The sequence below is a fragment of the Artemia franciscana genome, chromosome 15 (assembly GCF_032884065.1).
Source record: "Artemia franciscana chromosome 15, ASM3288406v1, whole genome shotgun sequence".
Taxonomy (NCBI): Eukaryota; Metazoa; Arthropoda; class Branchiopoda; order Anostraca; family Artemiidae; genus Artemia; species Artemia franciscana.
In genome coordinates, this window is record NC_088877.1 from 11,671,605 (window position 1) to 11,694,419 (window position 22,815).

The 22,815-nt window shown below is 33.5% G+C and overlaps 1 protein-coding gene across 14 annotated transcripts in view; it reads left to right on the plus strand.

Annotated features, from left to right (window-relative positions):
• LOC136036050 (fat-like cadherin-related tumor suppressor homolog) overlaps positions 1-22,815 on the plus strand; it is a 401,362-nt gene that overhangs the window by 234,185 nt on the left and 144,362 nt on the right. For 12 of the 14 annotated variants that reach the window (XR_010619615.1, XM_065717994.1, XM_065717993.1 and 9 more), the window contains 4 exons: positions 1,949-2,766; positions 3,891-4,062; positions 12,765-12,986; positions 21,466-21,489. Coding sequence is in view for 13 of the 14 variants with exons in the window: in XM_065717994.1 (XP_065574066.1) it covers positions 1,949-2,766; positions 3,891-4,062; positions 12,765-12,986; positions 21,466-21,489 (1,236 nt within the window). In the remaining variant the exon portion in view is untranslated. The remainder of the gene's footprint in view (positions 1-1,948; positions 2,767-3,890; positions 4,063-12,764; positions 12,987-21,465; positions 21,490-22,815) is intronic. The other 2 variants (XM_065718006.1, XM_065717996.1) reach the window with 1 other exon arrangement.

Genomic DNA, 22,815 nt, shown 5'->3' on the forward strand with positions numbered 1-22,815 from the left:
GTTTTAAAGTACTTGAATAGGTTAGTGATTTTTTTGTATTTTTTTGCCGACCTTCACCTGCTGAGTTGCCAGCTTAGAAAAAAAATTGTTTGTGTGCCCTTGCCTTATACTACTTGCTTTCATTAGCATTTTAGTTTTAGTAAATATTAAAATTTCAGCGAAATATTTCATTCAAATGTATATTTTATTCGTCTCACGTAAATTCCACTGCATTTTATATGAATTGCACGTTCTTGGCAAAGTACGAAAATAAGGACTGGATGATTTTCTCGAGGATATTCTAGCATCACAGATATTGTTTAAGTAAATTATCTTAAAATTCAGGGGGTTGTCAACATTCCTTTCGCCAAAATGAATATATTTCAATTTTATTATTTAATAAAGTCAAGTGTCAAAGAGTAAAAGCATATAGTATGAATTAAGAGAGGAATGAGGAATAAGGGTGGAAGTATTTGGTATTCTAACGTCAGTTTAAAGGGAATTAAGAAACAAGTAGAGTCAGCGACTGTGCACAGTTATCCAGTGACCTCAATCCAAGAAAATCTAGGACGATGGCAAAATGTGTTTTTCTGAATTGGAGAAGGGGGGCAAATTTGTCGTTCTTTCTAATCTAAAAAATAACGAAAGTAAGAGAAGATACCCAAAAAAGGCATTTTTAAATGAAAATACCCTAAAAAAGGTTGGGGTATTTTTACCTAAAAAAGGTTTCATAAAAAGTGAAAATACCCTAAACGTTGGCCTTATTTGAAAAGAACAGTGTCTCGATAGAGTAACGAGATGGAGAAAAGGGTCATTTTTGTTCTTTAACATGGGTATGGGAATTAGGAATAACTGGAGCCACTGACAGTATACAGTTACCCAGTGGCCTCGATTCAAAAAAAATTAGGGGATGACACAAACTATTTTTCAGAATTTAGTGGAGAGGGGATCCTTTTTTTCCAATTATTGCAATGAAAATACCGGGAAAAAGTATTTTTAAATGAAAATACCCCCTAAAAGTAATTTTTTAATTCTAGGGAAGCACATGCCCCCTTCCAGTTGACTCCACTGCAGTTACCCAGCAGAACTATAAGAAATCAAGGCAATCTTAACTTAAAATGATTAAAAGTGTGATTTCAGTTAAAAGGTTTAAGTTTATTTGACTCCAACCAGACGTGTACTAGAAGGCAGATTTTTTTAAATCTATTTTTTGTTGACTGAAAATATTATTGCTATTTTGTATATATATATATATATATATATATATATATTATATATATATATATATTATATATATATATATATATATATATACGTCTTGGATGGTAGATTATTATATTTTAAGATATTTAATTTGAAGAACCCTGTTATCCAGGGGAGATTTTTAGCTTTTCCCTCTCCTAAAGAATAACTTCATATCTTTTCCGCCTATTTTTGGTTACAAATTTTCTGTCTTGCTAGCGATTCCTCTGTGTGTGTCTGATTTAGACTTATTAAATAATTTTTAATAAGTATACCAAAGAATAAGCTATACAAAACATGGGGTTTGATTCCTTTTTTTAGGGATATAATGAAAAATAAGTTTGTGATGCTCAGGCCACTTTGTACGGATGAAGAGTGAGAGGCTAGTAAAAATCTTGCTGTTTTGCAATCCACCTGGCGCTAAACAAAAGGCAGGGCGTCTTCAATTGGCGTGGGAGTGGGTCATAAAAGCATGGGGACAGGGAAAGGCAGCTGTCCTCCCATAGAACTTCTATGATTTCTGGCAAGTTGTAAGATACAACTTGCTGGGGATGTAAAGAAACAGAAAATTCGAGAGAGTAAATAGTGAAGTTCCGAGCATATTTGGGAGGAGGGTGGAGGAACGTGTGTAGCTGTTTTGGCTTCAGGCGGTTTGTTTTTTAGATGAATTGTTAGCAGCAGTTGTATTGTAGTTTATACATTCTTGGTAAAAATTTGATCTTCTTAGGTGCTGTTAAGACACTTTCCCTGCTTGACTATGAATCCTACCCTGAATTCGACTTCGCTGTGCGGATAAGCGATAAAGGATCCCCAAAATTAATCTCAGAGAATTCTGCCCACGTAATCATTCGTGTTGAAGACGTCAACGATTGTCCACCAAAATTCTCGCAACAAGTTTACAACGCCACCCTATTTGTTCCAACATACCCAGGTGTTTACGTGACAGAGTTGAAGGCAGTTGATGCAGATAGCACTGATAGTCAACTAAGATATAGTATTGTTGCTGGAAATATTGATAATAAATTCAGTATTGGCTCAAAGTCAGGTATTGTCACAGTTGCTAATGGATTACTTAAGCCCTTTTATCAGCTAGACATTACTGTGACGGATGGACACTACGCCTCAGCAACAGTCCTGACAATATATGTGGACACAATAAAAAATTATAGTTTATCATTTGCACAAGAGGTTTATTCAGCAACTATTGTTGAAAATTCAACAAAGGTGCAACGGGTTGCTATTTTGCAAGTCGTAGGGAGCGAACTCCATGAGCACATATTTTTTAGTATTTTAAATCCTAGTGATATGTTTTCAATTGGAAGGACGTCTGGAGTGGTTTACACAACTGGGAAACCTTTTGATAGGGAAGTAACTGATGAATGTGATGTTTTCGTTGAGGCAAAAGTTGAAGGAGGGGCGAAAGTCGCACATACTACTGTTAAAGTTACAATTGAAGATGTAAATGATAATAAGCCTATATTTGTGAACCAGCCGTACCATGCCATCGTTAAAACTAGTGCGCAGAAGGGAGACGTCATTGGAAAGGTATTTTACCCTTTTATACTAACCTTTCTCCCTCCCTCCCTTCCTCTCTCTCTCTCTCTCTCTCTCTCTCTCTCTCTCTCTCTCTCGCTCTTTCTTTCTCTCTCTTTCTTTCCATCTTTACTGCTTTTCTTTCTCTTTTGTCTTGTTTCTTGCTTTTGTCTGCGTAAACTGTGCTCAGAGAAGGGAGATGTCATTGGAAAGTTGTTTTATCTTTTTACGATTCTCACTCTTTCCACTTTCTTTCTCTATTTCTTTCTCGTATCCCCCCATCTCTCTCTCTCTCTCTCTCTCTCTCTCTCTCTCTCTCTCTCTCTCTCTCTCTCTCTCTCTCTCTCTCCTCTCTCTCTCTCTCTCTCTCCTCTCTCTCTCTCTCTCTCTCTCTCTCTCTCTCTCTCTCCTCTCTCTCTCTCTCTCCTTTTTCCTTTCTCTGTTTTCCTTTTCTTGCTTGAGTTTATAAATTGTGCTCGCATTTCAATTTCTTTTTTGTAATTTGCTGGTTTAAGCTTAAATTTTGCTTTTAAATTTTCAAAATTCTAACTATATTAATTTAAATTTTAATTTGAATTAAAAAACTTTTTATTTTCGATGAAATAAAAAAAAACATAATGCAGTCGCGTTTCGAGTACAATACTTTATAGGGACACGTGGAAGCACGGGGGGATACCTTTACTGAAGAAATGTAAAAATAAGCAAGTTATTTGACATTATAGAGAATACTGGTCAAGGCTCTGAGAATTGCCTGTTTTTAAACAAAATAGCAGAAAAGAGTTCAAATCAGCTTTTTTTAAAAGTCAGCTCAATTTCAGATCGAATGTTCATAGCATATTACTGCGTTTACGTGAATTCATTCTACTACATTTACTTGTGTCAAGTATTAAACTTGGTTTTACTTATTTAATTTATTTTTAACTTATAGTTTTAGGTACTGGCAGTGATAGTAATATTAATGAGAATAGTGGTATTCGTTATGAGCTAATTCATGACAATCAAGAATTTTAAGTGACTAAATAGACATGAAATATTGTTGCGAGATGCTGTTAAAGCAATTAAAGTAGCTTAAACTGAATGATTTATTTTTAATTCATCTAATAATTTATTTTGTTTTATTTTTGTTTACCTTTTAGGTGCTGGCTGTGGATCGTGATATTAATGAGAATGGTGATATCCGCTATGAATTGTTGCGTGGCAATGGCGAGTTTTTCAAAGTGGCTAAAAAGACAGGCGAAATTTTGTTGCGACAGACTCCTCATAATCATAACGCGGATTATGAACTTACTATTGTTGCTTATGATGAAGGTATGTATATTCTTGTTTTTACCTATTTTTGTATGACGTTTGTAACCTAGTTTGTTTTTTTCCTATTTTTGTATGACTTATTGCAACCTAGTTAGAGTTGTTGTTTAGTGTAATTTTTCAGAAGTACGATAAAATAATAAAAATAAAGGTCCTCCGGAGCCGTTCTTGGTGCATAGGGCCGTTGGGCCCTATGTACCATAGGGCCATAAAGATCCTCCAGAGCCATTGCTGGCGCATCAATACACTGGGCTGCAACAAATTCAGAATTACAAAAACTATAAATAAAACTCTGCTATTCAATAAAGTTAATTAGATTTTTTATTTTATTATTTAATATTCACGCTTTATGTTGTGAAAGACTTGGATCTTTCTCCAGGATCCAATTGTGTGATCCTTCTCCGCGATCCATGATCCCGACAACGAATCACGGAAAGGACCATGGATCTTTCTCCATGATCCAGAACTAAAGTCCCTGCACTCGGGAATTTGCATCCAAATCCTCCGCTAAAGATGTTTTGGGGATCTGTCTGAAAATTTTTTAAGGAATTAAAATTCAGGGGGAACCGTGATATTTGTGACATGAAACGTACTTGTTGAAATTTCTGACGGTCCTTGAAAACCGTCGGTTTCGATGATGAATAATTACGATGACGCACCTTTGTTGGCCATTCTGGCTACCCCTGTCTGAAATATCGATGACCACCACTATTGGCCACTCTCGTTTGAAATATTGGACAGCTCTTAAATCTGACGGTTTTATGACGACTAATTAGGGTGATGCACCGATATTGGCCACCCTTATTTGAAATATCCGGCAACTCATGAAAAACTGTCCAATGTGATGACGACTAATTATGATGACATGGTGCTATTGGCCGCCCGTTGAACTCGACATAGATTATATTCTCTGTTTCTTCAATTTACTATCAACTCATATAATTTAGTCAGTTGTATGCCATAGAGATACAAAAAAGAGTAGAAGCCAGATTTTACAAAAATTTGGCGATTGGATCTTGAAAGAGTTTGGCTAAATTTTAGAATGGATTGGAATGAAAAAAATAGATTAGATATCGGCTAACAAGAATCTGGCCTCTGTTCCTTTTTCTTTCTATATTTATTTTTATTTCTTCTATTTTTTTTGTTTTCTTTCTTCTGTTTTTTCTTTCTTATACTATCCGTATTTCACTTTTTATTTCTTGTTTTTATTTTTCCTTTTTTTTGTCGATCATCTGTTTTTAATATTCCTTTTTGTATCTGTATTTATTTATTTTTTTAAATAGAATTTCTTCTTTTTTTCTCCATCTTCTTTCGTTTTCTTTCTTCTGTCTTTTTTATTTCTTTTTCTATCAGTATTTCCTGTTTTCTTCTTTTTATCTTTTCTTTCTTTTTTCGTACGTTTTCTTTCTTCTGTCTTTTTAATTTCTTTTAATCTGTATTTGTGGAGTGAACGATTTAATAACCACGAATAATTTTAAGTACAACAAAGCAAAAAACAACTAAGTCAGGCAGATTAGTTTGATATTTTTGTGTACGCGCCTGTAAAAACCAGGGTGGGAGGGGTACTCAAAATTTGGAAGGACTCTTTCCTCTTATCAAACCAAATAATCCCAAAATGATACATAATTTAAAAAATTTAATGAAAAAATTACAAATACGACTATGGAAATTCGACAAAATATTTTTCAAAAGTCGGCTTATTTCCCTTTTAGCCTATATTAGTTTTGCACTATGTTTTTGAAATATAAGATTGAAAGAGGCTTGAAAAAGAATAATAGAATAATAGAAAGAGAATAATAGAATAACAGAAAGAGATAATAAGATAAATAAGATAAGAGAGATAAAAAGATAATAATAGAATACTAAAAAGAGAATAATAGAAAGAGAAATTGAATTATAAATAGAATAAGTATTAAATGAAATCCCTTTAGTTCCCAACTTCTCGAAAGTTGTTTTAATTACCATAATTTTTTATGCGTTTAAAGTCAAGCTGTTTGAAAGCTCTTTGTTTTTTTAGGACTTAGTCGTATTTGGAAAGTACTTTCTTAAAAGACTTAATGTTTTCTCTTCAATTTTATAAAAAAAAAATTCCAAAAAGTAGAAAATGAACTAATGATTGGATCTAATTTACAGATGTTTTTGTTTTAAAAACTAATGTTTTAAATATATGCAGAAATACACCTAGATGTACTGTTTTAAGAGCCATTTTTGAAAACAATGTAGAAGGTGAGATGGATTTGTCTGAGTATCCTTATCCTGTCGAATATTTGGGAGCATGTTCACTTTGTACAAGTTAAGCAGACCTACTTTGGTAGGGAACACAATGTTTGAGTGCATTTTCGGCTTATATAATTAAAAGTGCGACATATGCCATTTTGGTCGAAAATGGGTTATGTATGTGTCATGGATAAATTAAGCACGAAGAATCAAATGGTGCAGTCAGAATTGTCCTATCTTATGCTGTTACGAAGATAAAAAGAGACATAATCCTTTAAGGGGCGTATGTTCCTTTTGTCAGGTCTAGTTGCAACTTAGAATGACAGAAGAAAATTATCTTATGGAGCTATAAGACGGGGGCCTGTTATTTGTCTCCTTTTTCCCAAGGAAAAAGGAGACACACCCTACGAATAAAAGGGATCTTCTGGAGCTATAACACGGGGACCTGTTACTTGTCTCCTTTTTCTCAAGGAAAAAGGAGACACACCCTACGAATAAAAGGAATCTTCTGGAGCTATAACACGTGGACCTGTTACTTGTCTCCTTTTTCTCAAGGAAAAAGGAGAAACACCCTACGAATAAAAGGAACCTTCTGGAGCTATACGGGGAGCTGTTACTTGTCTCCTTTTTCTCAAGGAAAAAGGAGACACACCCTACGAATAAAAGGAATCTTCTGGAGCTATAACACGGGGAGCTGTTATTTGCCTCCTTTTTCCCAAGGAAAAAGGAGAAACACCCTACGAATAAAAGGGATCTTCTGGAGCTATAACAGGTGGACCTGTTACTTGTCTCCTTTTTCTCAAGGAAAAATGAGACACACCCTACGAATAAAAGGAATCTTCTGGAGCTATACGGGGAGCGGTTACTTGTCTCCTTTTTCTCAAGGAAAAAGGAGACACACCCTACGAATAAAAGGAATCTTCTGGAGCTATAACACGGGGAGCTGTAATTTGTCTCCTTTTTTCCAAGGAAAAAGGAGACACACCCTACGAATAAAAGGGATCTTCTGGAGCTATAACACGTGGACCTGTTACTTGTTTCCTTTTTTGTCACCGAAAAAGGTCTTATTGGGAATCTTAGCCGAGGAATCATGATTCTGAAGAATCACGGACGTTTTCTTGGATTTATGAGGATCAAAAGATGTTTTCTATTCACTTTTTTTGTTACTGTATTTCAAGAGTCTGGTCCTGGACCAGTTTTCAAACTGTAGCCAAATTACAATTAAAATATTAATTAAACATTATAAACTATTAAATTACTGTTAAATTATTTCTATCAGAACAGGTTTAAAAATGCACAAAAATATCTAACAGAAAATTAAATAATCTCTAAAACTGAATGTTTTTCGTCCGGTGAAAAAGCTCACAAAAAGTGTCGCCACTTATCTAACAATCTTATAACTAAAAATAATTAATAAATTAAAAACTATATAAAAAGTTATTATACAAAAAGTATATAAAAATTTTTCAAGGAAAAATTTTTTCAGGGAAAAAGGAAACACACCCTACGAATAAAATAACATAACTTTAAATTCGCTCCAAATACTTGAATTCAGTTTCCACCACTGAATAGAACATGAAAAGTTGATTTAGAATATATTCCCATTCATCCTTATTTTCCGTTTTTGGCTCTCTTGAAAAGTTATAAAAATGGCATATGTCGCACTTTCAATTGTCACAGTCGGTTGGGTCATGTGCTACCTAACATATTATCACTAACATCGCAACTTAAAATGAAGCCACACTATTTAGCTACAGATTGTAATTTATGTTGTTTTTTTCTTATTTTCATTCTCAAAAAGACGATTTAGACACATCATTTCTTTCAAAAATCATTTCTTTTTTATTATTTCATAAGTTAATTTGACCGAGTTCACTTATATGCTAAAAACAGCCAAATGTTCTCTTTTATGAAACATCTTTTTTTTTACAATTTAGAAAGCGAGACGGATTTGCCAAAGCATTGTTATCCTCTTGAAGTCATGGGAGCATATTCACTTTGTAAAGGTTAACGATACCTACTTAGGAAGGGAAAAGAATGGTTGAGTACATCTAGGTCAACTGCTACTAAGATATTGTTATTTATTACATCTTCAAATCAAGTATACTATTTAGCTAGAAACTGAAATTTCCGCCATTTTTTTCTTATTTACCTTCTCGAAATATAAATTTTTAGGTTAAATCTTAAAAACTGTGTTTTTGCCTTTCTATAAATTTACAAGGATCGGAGATATAAACTTTCGTTTTTGACCAAAAGATGTTTTCTATGAAATAAATAAAGAGAGATAAAGGGAGGAACGGATAAACCACTTACCTTTATGTTAGTTGGTGATTCAATTGTAATCTTTGCATTGCACAAGTTTTAAGAATCACTGAAGTCCTCTATTTGAACCATTGAACCCACCCATCAGGGCATTATTCCTCTTGATGACGAACGCCCTCCTCTTGACAATGACGTTACGTTATCCTCTTGATAAAATCCTGTTGCCATTATGTATCTAGAAAGCGATTTCCAGAAAAACACTTTATTAATTTGTCTCTCGGTTTTCTCAGATTTTCCTCTAAAAGTGGAAAATAAACTAATTATTGAATCTAATTTACCAACTTCTTTGCTTTTATGAGCTTAATGAGATGGGGTAAATGAACTGAAAGTTTGGGAATATTAAAAATAATTCCTTGAATATAGGAAACTGAAGAGAAGCAGTTTTTTACGTGCTACAACGTGGCTCTGATGGGAATTATAATTTACTTGCGTCACTGATATGGCTACGGATGGCGTCTATTGGGGAATATATGGCATGTATCCCCCCATATTTTTGCCCCTCCACGTTTGAAAAAGTTTTATATAGGGAATTTTTTAAATGTGTTTTTTGTATTTCAATTAAAACAATAGAAAAATGGGAAATCTCCCCCTTCCCTAGATTTTGAAAAATTCATTTTACCCCTGCATTCATAAATTGACGCCATTGAGGGCTACTCACCTGAATTATAGGATTGAAACTATTTCTAAAGCACCAAGGGCATCAAAATAACAGTATATTTGCACCATGGACCCATTTCCCGTCTATTCATAACTGAAAACCACAATTTTCTAGCATTTTCCGTTTGGTTGTATTAAAACAATGAAGTTTTGGGTCAGTGCTACATTTTAGTCTGTGTTGCCACGTTGAACCGTGAAAATAAAAAGACAAAATTAATAAGGTGAACCTAACAAAGATTTTTGTCCGTAAAAATCCCAACAGTATCTATTGGTTCAAAGACAACTACACCTTCAAAGAAAAGAGAAACTTTCTCGAGTCGTCTGGTGCCTTTTAGTTTATATTTCGTTGCGGATTTTTTTTTTTTTTGCCGGTTTTGCTTTTTTTAAATTTTGATACCCGCTCCTATCATAAACTGCATAACTGCATATGAATTAATAATCAAGTTGCCACCAGTCCTTGGCTAATTGTAGAAAGAGTTAAGACAGTTGATAGTCTGAGTGAGAAGCACAGCTGGCATAAGCCTTTTTCAGGAAATATTAAAATGACTTCATTTCCCTTGTTGATACAGTAGTCTATCATCCATCCCTCCATCTTGGGACAGAACTAACGTGAATAGTCATAGAACTTTATGGGTGATCAAGATTTCTGGGTTGACTCATGACGGTCCTCTTTTTTTCTTTTTTTTTAAATTGAATTTCCGATTTTTCCTGATTTTTACGATATATAGAAAATAAAATACGCATGAAAAATTCTTTATATTCATTTTTGTTACGTTTTTACGACTCGGACAAACATTTGGGAGGGGGGTCAAATCCCCTAGCCCCCCCTTACTACGACCTGTGAAAGTTTCCCCTTAAGTAATTCAAACAAGTAGATTTTTACCCCGCTGTCCTTAGTAGTATAGCAGTGGTAGCAGTATTATAGCAGTAGGCCTACTGGACAGAGAGTTTAAAGAAATAAAACAAAAAATAGAAGAAGTATTGACAGTGTGGGTCAGCACCGTTTTTGGCTAAAACAGAAATAGTAAACGGAACAGAAATAGAAAAAACAAACGGAGAAAAAAAAAAGGAGCTTCTTTTCTTTTTTCCGTTTTTTACCGACAAACAGAAACGGCCTGTTTAAAAAAAAACGGCCGTTTTAATAGATATTTCTGTTTTTATTAGGACTGCGAGATGCATGCTCGCAATTTCACTTATCTCAGGGTAAGTGTAGAAGCAGTCAGTCCATAATTCATGTGGATCAGAATTATTTTTTCCTGATCTTTGTCTCTCACTCAAGAAGACTGGAACTGTCTCCTCATATGTCCTGATAATTTTTGCTGCTACGTGGGCAGAGCTTATATTGTTAGTATATCGACTCTAAGAGTCGAGAGACTATCGAGAGACTGAAAAACAATCTGTCTTCTTCATCTGCAGTTAGTGATGTATTTTGGTTAGTCTCTGTCTTGATAGGAAGGACGTCAGTTGGGAAAGAGTTCAACTAGAATTGAGCAAGTTCTTCCGTACTTCTCTGCTAGGAAAGGAACTGCTGCAACTTACTGTTGGAGAACTAACCTGACGAGCGGAATATCTGTTTATATTGCTCATTTTTTCATAAATTGTAGGGTAAAAAAAAGTCAGCTCTTGTGTAGAGTAGCATATCAAGCCTAGTTTCTTCAATGTCATTGTCTTTTACAATCAGGTCGGGAAAGTCATCTTGTTCAGCAGTATATCTATCTACTCTCTTTAAAGGAGCAACTGTGTATGTATTTATGTGTGTATAATTTTTATCTTGAAAATGGCTCCTTCATTTTTTTTTAAATTAAAATCCTGGGATTTTCTGGACTGAAAAATCGATCTAGATATGTCACGAGTTTGAGAAAACTCGTTGAAAGTCTTAATTTTGGAAATAAAAATCATGTGAGTTACATGATATTTGTATAGATTTCAAGAGCAAAAATTACGTCACTACCCCCGCCTTAGGAGTGGTATTAGTATTTAGGATGCATGCAAAATTACACAAGATGAAAAATGACCCTGAACAGCTAAAGAAAAAGGCAAGTAAGAAGAAACGGCAAAAATAACATTAAATTGCAAAGGCTGACGTTGCAGAGCAAAAACTATTGTTAGAACACAACGCAAAATTACATTCGAAAGAAGGAACGTGTTAGTTAAGCGTGCGTGGGTTTGTTATGGATGAACGGGAAAAAGGAATTGAGTTCATGCCAGAATTGCTTAATTCAATTTAAATTGCTGAATTTTCGCCATAAAATGAAGAAATATTATTTTAGTGTTTGCACTGGAAAGAGTGAATGGATTCATGCCTGAATTTTTTCACGACTCAGGAATGGAATGAATTTATTTTTGCCTTTTGGAAAAATGTATTTATTTTTGGGCTCTGTGAAGGATATAGAGGAAAGAGGAATTGACTCTATAGCAGAAAAAAATCACGCGAGTCACTTAACAAAGAAAAGTTATACCAATTTTTTCGCTAGGGGTGAATATTGCAATCATTTTTAATATCTATGACGCTCGCAGAATTATAAAAGATGACAAATGACACCGAACAGCTAAAGAAAAAGGCATGGAACAAGAAGCCGCATAAGTCATATTGATTTAATAACGAAAATGTTGCACAACGAAGTCTGCGGTTAGAAGACAAAGCAAAATTAAAATGGAATAAAGAAACGTGTAAATTTAACGTGTATGAGTCTATGGAGGATGGACAGGACGGAGCACTTCATTTTTAGAAAGGATTCTGAACGGCTAAAGAAAATGGAATGGAACAAGAAAAGGCAAAATCATATTGAATTGCAAATAAAAAAGTGACTTAAAACTAAAGAATAACGTGATAATTATGCTAATGCGTAATTTAGATATTTCAGAAATTATAATGGAATAAGGAACGTGTTGTTGTGACGTATGAACGGAAAACTGTGAAAAAAAGAAAAAAATAGAAATAGAAACTGTGCTGATCCCTGATTGACAACTTCAGTATTTCGCTTAAGGAATTTGGGGAAAGAAATGAAATACGTGTTTGATCAACCTGCTTTGTTCTCAAACTACTTTCAAAATTTTGCTATCCATTATAAAATGATTAAAAGCAGAGTAAAAAAAAAATTAGGAGAGCCGAACGTTTAGGAGTTTTAGGAATATATTATATGCTTAAAATGACACAAGAGTGGCTATAATGTTAGCCGTACAAGCAGTGAATTGAATGGAAAATCAAGTGGGTCTGTGACAAAGAAAAAATCAACGCCATCTAGCATTTCCTAATAAAAATGCTACAGTTGCTCATGCCTTTGAAGTTCATATATGTATGGCTTTACTGCTTGTTTTAGCTTTTTTTTTCCTTTTTTTTTTAACTGGAAAATGCTATTAATACAAGAAAGAAGCGATATTTGATTTAATATTTGACTCTAGGGTATAAACTGATGAATATACACAATTGTTTTCATATTCATATTATTAATCATTTTTTAAATTTGTGTTTGTTTTAATGTCCATTAAACTCCAATCATTCTTTACAGGGTCTCCTGGCCTCTCCTCAGAAGCCTCTGTTCAAATCAAAGTGGTCGATAGAAGTAGTCCAATTTTTGAGCAGCCTTTTTATTACTCCTCAATCCGAGAGGACACACCTCTTTATACTCCGCTCCTCTCAGTCTCCGCCCTCAATCCCACGGATAGGAAGTTAATTTATACAATCACATCTGGGAATGACATGGAGGAGTTTACTCTTGACTTTGAAACAGGTACTCTTGGCTTTAATTGCTCTAGCTATGCTATTAAAGCGGAAATCTTAATTATAATCTTGGTGTTGGTCTTCTCTCTTGGAGATAAAATTGTAGGATTAAATAATTTCTCTTCCATGGGTGTGTATAGGACATATTATATATCATTGACATTAACTTGCGACAAGTTAGGTGGAATTTCCCAATATAAGGGGAGGCAAATTGTCATTTCCTTCAATAAAAGTACCTCGTAAAGGGATTTTTCAATGAAAATACACCCAGAAAGATTTTTACAAAATCAAGTGGGGTGGGGGAATAATCTAGGGAAGGGGCTCAGCCCTCTTCCTATTTGGTGCCGCTCCATATTTTTGGGATATATTTGCAAGAACTTTCAAAAAAAGGAGGTTCACAACGCATAGTATGTCAATAGAGACGTATCTATGTTCTCTAACAGAGGAATTATATGGGAGCTATTATTATTACTATTATTACAAGTACAGTACAATTTACAAGTATATTCACAAGTAGTTCAAGGCATCTTGAATTAGAAAATTAGTAAATATTCTCCGTTTTTTTTTCCGATTAGAAATTTTTTTTAAATATTTTTAACTGAGCTGTTTGAATTAAAATAAGGGCTAATTGAAACGGCTAATCAAAATGACGAAAATAGTAACCATACTGCTTTTCCATAGCAACGAAACGAAAAGCCTTAACAAACGGAAAAAATTCAAAAGCTCTCGGATAATCCTTTGGTTTTCCTAAAGTACTTCTATTGTTTGTTTTTTTCTAGAAGATCACCGTTCGTTTGAGTTTTCAGTTGTTCTTTTAGCTAAACAGCCTAAAAAACCTAGAATTTTAAAAAATTAAGAATTTTAAAAGAACAGATGTTCATGGTCCGCTCTGAGTACCGGAAAAAAATAAACTAATAAAAAACCTAAAAAACAGTACTAAAATAGGCAAGGTATAAAAACCTGAAATATTAAAAAAACACGAAATATAGGAATGCTTAACTGTGTAATTGAGGTAATTTGATCTTCTGGAACTGTCCGATCCTAACAGAGGTAGTTTTAAGGGAGGGACAGAAGGGGCACTTGCCCCAGGCGGCGTAAATTTTTAGGGGTGCAAAATTTCAAACAAATAGTCTAACGGTAATAATCATTTTTTTTTTTTTGGATTTTTAAAGTTTTAGTAGAAAAGTGATGAACGCAGTTAAAAAATGAAAATAATTACAAATTGTCGATTAATTAATAAAATAACAATAAATAAAGAATAATTTAATGATTTAAATAATAAATTAAGAAATAATTTAAAAATAAATTATGAATTAATTAATAGATTGAAAATAATTTTGCAGGAGACGGGGGGAGGGCCAATCGATATTTTTCCCCGAGCACAAGAGAGGCCAGAATCGCCACTAGATTCTAAAAGGTCAATCTTCACAGCCTTGTTGATTTTAATTCTTAAGGCATCAGGTGCTAAAGTTTAAACTGAAAACTTTGGGAATCGGAATCTCATACCCTTACTTGCACTTGTACTTGTGGCGGGAATCAGGCGTTTCCACCTTGCCCGGTACCAAGTATCTATGAGACCTGTTTGGACCATGTAGTACAGTCTGCTGCCAGCTGCTTTGCAAATGGGTGCCATTGAGTTGTTCATCTGTGACCAAACTTTCTGAACCCCCCAATAGGTTCAAGGTCTGATTTAACCAAGTTCCATCAGCTTTTCCGCTTTCCTCCTTGTCGTCTCTTGAGCTTGAGCTGAGGTGTCAGCTGGAAGGATTCGGCGAGGCAAGTACTCTGTTGACCTCCGTAAGACATGGCCCAACCAGTTTATTTCATGCTCCTAAATCGTGATGGCAACGTATCTCTTTCTACCACATATTCGTTGTATATCCACGTTTGCTCTTTGATCATTCAGATTTAATCCGAGGATGCTATGCAGACAAGTATGCTTAAACACCTTCAGTGCATTTTCATGCAGTCGCTTCACTGACCGAGTTTCGCATCCATAATGAAGGATTGCTCGAACCAAAGCCAGGTAGACTCAAACTTTAGTTCGTACACTAATTTCACGCCGGTTCTACAAAGGTTTTCTGAGGGGAATAAAGACTGTCTGTGTTTTCTGCAATCGCTTTTGAATATCGGTAGATCCATCAGTAAAAAGTTGGGAGCCAAGGTATGTGAAACTGTTGATCTGATCCAACTGTAATTGATCTACAGTTAACGAAATAGGATCAGTGTAATTTATTCCCTAAATTTTGTCTTCCCTGTACTGACTTTCAAGCCAATGCGATCTGCCCTAGTAACTACATCATCGAATAGAATTTGAGCTTTCTCTGGGTCCGAAAGGATTCCGACATCATAAGCGTATTCAAGGTCTCCAAGTGAAAGGTTCTGTCCAATCTGAACTTCTGGGTGAGAAGAATAGGACATTTCAAGCATCCAATCAATACAGTAGTTAAACAGAGTTGTAGACGGGACGCATCCTTGTTTTACATCAAACTCAACCGGACTTTGTTCAGTCTAATCTCTGTAGCTCGAACTTGGCTCACAGAACCCTTGTAGTATGTCTTAAGCAGTTCGACAAATTTCAGGGGCATTCCGTCATTTTCTAGAATTTTCCAAAATAGAGGCAGTCAATGTGTCACGCCTTTCAGTAAGGGGATTTAAGATAATTTTATTACTTAAATATTTCACATTACCGTCTAGAGATCTCTCCGATCTTGTTAGTGAGAAATCAGAATTACGCTTAAAACATGTAACCAAAAACAATATATTGGTGGCCTTATCCAGTTGATACTTTTTTTCTTTTTTTGGATGTGGCAACAAAAAGATACAAATTATAGTCAAGTTAAGTCTATGATTTATAGTTATCGGCAGTAAAAATTAAAAATAAATAGTAAATATAAAACCTATTTTAGTACATAAATAAAGTTGCAGAATTGTTAGCATTCTCTACCAGAAAGGACTCACTGGTCACCTCTCCAACTGTCAAGAACGGCCGCTCGGGCTTTTGGCCCTCTTGAAGTTCATTGTGCATAACTCATGTATGTCTAGTTGGAATATTTCAGCTGTTGTTTTTTCAGCGTAGGCTATACACGGACAGGATACGACACATTGTGAGATATACGCTAAAATAAGTCGGAAAACAGGTCAAAATAAGTCTTTTAGCAAAGAAAAAAAATAAGCGGCTAATCAGTGTTTGGCCAGTCGGTCTAAAAAAACAAATTAAAAAAAGGAAATAGATAAATTTATTTAAAAATTAATGTGTTTGTCCTTCAAGTAAGGAGACGAAATTTTAGGACTAAATGCTTTTTCTTCCACGGTTCCGTCTAGGATATATTTCTGGTAAAAGTTTGTAAAAACTTTCTTTGGAGATGAGATCTAATTTACAGTGTTGTCATATTTTAGTTTTTTATATAAGTTGAAATGCTAAGGGAAATCTAAGCCTTCGTCTTGTCAGATAAACATTTGAAAGTAGAAGGTTTGTCATAAACTTTTGGGTGTGTTAAGCACAATTTCACGAGAAAGTTTGTGCGATGCTTATAGAAAGCAAATTAAGCATCCAGATTTGCCAAACAGGTTTGCCTCTTTGTTTTCATCTTCTTCTGAAAGGAGCACCTGGGGTTTAAATCCTTTCAGCGTTGTATTTTGCAGCAAATAAGACGTAGCAATCCAAATAGCAATTGGTGTTTGTCCGTTGGGAAAAAATCTTATTAACTTCTCATTTCATGAATATAAATACATTATTCTAGGAAAAGTTTAAAAGGTCTTTTGATGTTTCACAAAATATAATATAGAGTCCTTAATGGGGGAAGGGGGTCGTACTTGTACAGTAAAAGCCAAGGTTTAAGTTCTGTGGCTCCCCCTTCCCCTGCCATCTGGGGATAATAGAAGTTTGTGATCTTCTCGTCAATGAATTTTTCTTGAAGATTGTCGGGAAGACTTTTAAATGGTTTGTGTTCAGTGCCTTCAACCCAAAAAAATTTAGGGGAGGGAAAAATGTTTTTTTTTGTATCTAGAGGGGGAGGGTAAATTTGTCATTTTTTCTTTTTTTCAATGAAAATGACCCCCAAAAAGTTTTTTTAATGCCGCCCAAATTTAACGTCACTATTTGTATTGTGACCAAATTTTTAGAAAAATTCTTATCAAGTGAAAGTTTAATAAGAGGTAATCCTGACATTTGTTTCCCAGTGTTTTTCTTTCATCTTATTTTTATCCTCTCTTCATCTTTCAACTTATTTCATATTTCTATTTATTTATCTTATTCTATCCTATCTCATCTTATTTTCATTCTTTCTTTTCATCTTTCAACTTGTTTCATCTTCTATTTATTTTATCTTATTCTATCCTCCTTCATCTTATTTTCATCCTCTCTTTTGGTCTTTCAACTTATTTCATCTTACTATTTATTTCATCTTATTCTATCCTCTTTCATCTTATTTTTATCCTTTCTTTTCATCTTTCAACTTGCTTTTCCTATTTATTTTGTGTTATTCTATCCTCTTTCATCTTATTTTTGTCCTCTCTTTTCGTCTTTCAACTTATTTAATCTTACTGTTTATTTTATCTTATTCTATCCTCTTTCGTCTTATTTTATCCTCTCTTTTCATCTTTCAACTTGTATCATCTTCTATTTATTTTATCTTATTCTATCCTCTTTCATCTTATTTTTATCCTTTCTTTTCATCTTTCAACTTATTTCATCTTACTATTTATTTCATCTTATTCTATCCTCTTTCATCTTATTTTTATCCTTTCTTTTCATCTTTCAACTTGTTTAATCTTCCTATTTATTTTATCTTATTCTATCCTCTTTCATCTTATTTTATCCTCTCTTTTCATCTTTCAACTTATTTAATCTTCCTATTTATTTTGTCTTATTCCATCCTCTTTCATCTTATTTTTATCCTCTCTTTTCATTTTTCAACTTATTTTATCTTCCTATTTATTTTGTCTCATTCTATCCTCTTTCATCTTATTTTTATCTTCTCTTTTCATTTTTCAACTTATTTCATCTTCGTATTTATTTTTTCTTATTCTATCCTCTTTCATCTTATTTTTATCCTCTCTTTTTATTATTCGTCTTATTTCATCTTCCTATTTATTCTTTATTATTCTATCCTCTTTTATCTTGTTTTGTGTATTTTGCGTGCACAAAGAATCCATTGACCTGTCGTGTTTCGCACTTTTGTCACATTGTTCCCCGGTCTGATTTGCGAAAAGTTTTAAAGATTTTTAAGAAAAAGTGGCTTGAACCACTAGAAGGGTAAAACTTTCTGAAGCCAGAAATTTGGCCCATATGCGTTATGTGTTCAGACTGAAGAGCTGCACTATCAAAAACATAGGTCCGTACACAGTATGTTGTTCCGGTTGAGAGGTGCCATATCAAAAATAAAGGCCTGTACGCAGTATGTTGTTCAGGTTGAGGGACAAAAACATAGGGCCGTACCAAATATGTCGTTAATGTTGAGAGGTGCAATATAAAAAAATAAGAAGAAACGCAGTATGTTGTTCTGGTTGACAGATGCCATATCAAAAACATAGGCCCATACGCAGTATGTTATTCTGGTTCAGAGGTACAATGTCAAAAACATTGAGTCGTACCAAATATGTAGTTCAGGTTGACAGGGGCAGCATAAAAAAATAGGACCAAACACAGTATGTTATTCAGTTTGAGAAGTGCCATATAAAAAAAATAGGCCCTTACGTAATATGTTTTTCTGGTTGAAAAGTGCAATATAAAAAAGGCCCGTTCGTAGTATGTTGTTCAGGCTGAGAGGTGCATTGTTAAAAATTAGGACCAAACGCAGTATACTATTCAGGTTGAGAGGTGCCACATAAAAAATAGGCCCATAAGTAATATGATGTTCTGGTTGAAAAGTGCAATATAAAAAAAAGACCCGTTCGTAGTATGTTGTTCAGGCTGAGAGGTGCAGCATAAAAAATAGGACCGAACGCAGTATATTATTCAGGTTAAGAGGTGCCACATAAAAAGAAAATAGGCCCGTTCGAAGTATGTTGTTCAGGTTGAGAGGTGCAGTATCAATAATAAAAATATACGAATTCAATATAATGCATAAATATACGAATTGTATTGAAATTAATAGAAAATATGCGGTAAATGGCAAAAGTTCAGAAATTTCGAGTGGGGCATGGATTTAGTAAGCCCCATCTCCTTCATAGGATAGACTCCATATGTCAACTATTTAATTTAAAATGATTCTAGACGTTGGAGGATTCTAAACAATAAGGTTAGAACACAGCTGTGAAAAATTTCATAATCACCATGCGTTAATTATTAGTTGAATTTTATGTGCTATACACCAAATCTAATTCCTTTTTGTGTCAGAGTAGAGCCTCTGTTAGAAAAAGATATGTGATCAATCGCAATAACTTCAGTGGTGCAGCCTTTTCAATATCTCTTTGAAATGGAGTATTTTTTTGAATTTATTCCCTTTACACATTTTATGTTCCTGACGTGTCCTTACGAATGCGTTATTTTTCGTTTTGTGATAGAAGTAAAAAAAAGATAAAGGGAAAAAAATATAAAAGAAGAAATACCGTGCTAGTTTTCCGCTGCCCCAGAACATATGAGCATAAAGATCCTCATATAGAACACGAGTATATCTTATAATATACGATACGAGCGTATGAGCGATACGAACGTATGAACGTATATACTCATACGAACGTATGAGTGTAAAGATCCTCATATAGAACACGAGTATATCTTATAATATACGGTACGAACGTATGAGCGATACGAACGTATGGACGTACGAAGGTATGAACGCATATACTCCTACGAATACATGAGCATAAAGATCCTCATATAGAACACGAGTATATCTTATAATATAATATACGAGTATCATAAGCCAATCTTCTTGTCGCATTATGCTTATTGCTATTATTTATAATATATATATATATATATATATATATATATATATATATATATATATAATAAATTATTTAATTCTATTTAGAATGTAATTACTTACTTATATTCAGTTATTTGGCTGAAGTTATCCAAACATACTAATGACGCTTGCTTTTGGTATTGAGCATCATTATTTGTCTGTTAGTTTAAAATTGCTTTACTAGCTAATTTCATTTGCATTCTTTTTATTTAGTTGTATTGACTTTCGGCTATTTCATATTATTAACTTTATCTTGTTCATAAGCATAACAATCACTAATTTAACCGTACTTTTATACGAATATTGTACTAAAAATAAGACTTCATAGCGTAATATCACCATCATAATATGATGATTAATAATATGACACCAAAATAAAACGTAAATATATGGTTTTATAAATTATTTGCGCACCCTATAAAAACCTTTAGCCAAAAAGGATTTTATCCTTGTCAAACCTGGGACGATTAAATAAGTAAAGTCTTGATATAGTTTTATATCAAAATTTGGATGTTAAATTGGAACGAAATTAATTTTAATTATCCTTCATTTTTCTAAGATGAATGTATTTCAAATCAGTTTAAATTCCAAAGGTTAATAAGAATTAACACGACAATGAACTGAAATATACTAATGAAATTAAAACAACAAGGAAAATTTCGTTAGTAAACTGAAAATACAGAGATGAAACTCATGAAAGGAATGAAATACATAAAATCAAATGAAAGTTCATTACAATTCAAAGGTAATTTCATGACATTTATTTGAAGTAGCAGTTTTTAATTGGAAGATTGTCTTCTAAGGAAGATTTCGGTAATGAAATGAAAATACAATGAAATGAAATACATTTGTGAAATGAAAGAAATAGATATAATCAAATGCAATTTCATTATAATTCAAAGTTAATTTCATGACATTTATTTTAAGTAGCAGTTTTTAATTGGAAAATTGTATTCTAAGGAAGGTCATGGTAATGAAACGAAAATTCAACGAAATGAAATAAATTTATAAAATGAAAGAAATAGATATAATCAAATGCAATTTCATTACAATTCAAAGAAAATTTCATGGAACTTATCTGAGGTTACAGTTTTTAATTCTAGAATTGTCTTCTGCTTTAGACTGCAAACTTGATCTTTGGTTAAATCTGACAAAAAATTTACTGGTGTTAGGTCTGGTGGTCGTGATGGCCATTGGGTTGGCCTTGTTGAAGCTATTCATTTATCTTCCAAGTTTTTCCAAGAACCCTATTTCAGAGATTTATTTCAGTGCCCTTTTTCAAATTGTTCAAAATTTTAATGTTCGCGATATAACGGTAAAACTGGCCCTGAAAGAAATGTGAACTGCACTTTTTCGAAAAAATCTGTACTTTTTTGATAAAAAAAATCGACCTCGATGTTTTCACAATAAAAAATTCGATAAAGGCTTTGTTTGTTGACTGTAAACCGACAGACAATATAATTATAATGAATATTTTTTTTTATTATGAAAAGGGACTTTCTAACAGTAATTGCTAGGTAATGGTTATTAACAACTTTCTAATTGTATTTTCTTTTTTCGCTTTCCGATTCGCAGCTCATGGAACTGGTAACACACCATGTAAGTAGCCTTATGCTTTTTAGTTTATATGCTTTTCTAACCTGCTTTCCTTGTTATTTTTTTGTGTCCGATTGTTTCCTTTCTCTTAAAAATTTCCCCTTTTTACATTCTTTAATCTTCCTTATTGTCAGCGTAAAAAATTATAATTGACAAAAAATTCCTGTTAAGCACGCATCCTGGAAACTGGAAAACAGCCTTTCTTTTTGGAAACTGGAAAGCAGCCCTTCTATTGTAGAAGACTGATTACTAGAAGAACGAATTTCCCATGATAAATATTAGAACTTTACTGTAAAAGCTGAGAGTAATAAACAAAAACAAAGGCGGGTGGATTTGGTTTACAAGTGCTATGAAAGAAACTTACATGTTGTTAGAGTCCTTCTGTAATATGTTCTAAGTAACGTAAATACGTTCTAAGTTGCGTAAATACGTTCCGTATAAATACATGAATTTCTTCTTTGTTAGCATTCACTTCAAAAGATTTTTTCTTTTTTTTTTTTTTTAGCTGTTTTGAGCCGATATTTCTGTTTTTGTCTTTACGTTTTATCAACGGCTGAAAATCATCGTCGTTTTCTTGGTTTTCTTAATTAATTTGAATTTTTTTTTATGAAACGTCTGTAATTCGTAGAGCCACAACTACTTCAATATCTCGGCTTCACGGCCATATTCAAGGGGGGCTAGGGGGTTTAGCACCCCCCGAAATGTTTATCCGGCTCGTAAAAACGTAACAAAAATGCAAATATCCAAATTTTAAAATTGTTTTTTAAATCTTTTTTGTAACCCCCCAAAACAAAAATCCTTTTGTACACCCCCCTCTTCCCCTCGCTCCTGAAAAATATTCCTGGTTACGGTCCTGCTCGGCCTAGGCATGAAATAGAATTTAGCTTATGAAGGCGATGAGCTATTTTAAGTGATCGGTATATTCAAAATATCGAATAGCTGACCTGTTTTTATCATCCCAAATGTAGCCCCAAAATGCATAACTTTGATTATTTTCATTTACTAATTGTTTTTATTTTAACTATGAAATCACCGGACGTTGTCTCTATAATAAAAGTGCGCAAAGAAAAGTACATACAAAACGTACCTACAAAAAAAGTATATCTAGAATAAACTACATGCATTATATCTACCATATACATTTATCTACAATAGTATATATTTATGTATCTACAATAGAAAATATCGTCTGTAATATACTACATTTACTGCATATACAGCCTATAGAGTTGACTACAGATACATATATTGTGTGGACTAAACTTTAGACATAAACTACATCTGCGATCACTACATCTACAATCTACGTAACTCATCTACAATAGAATA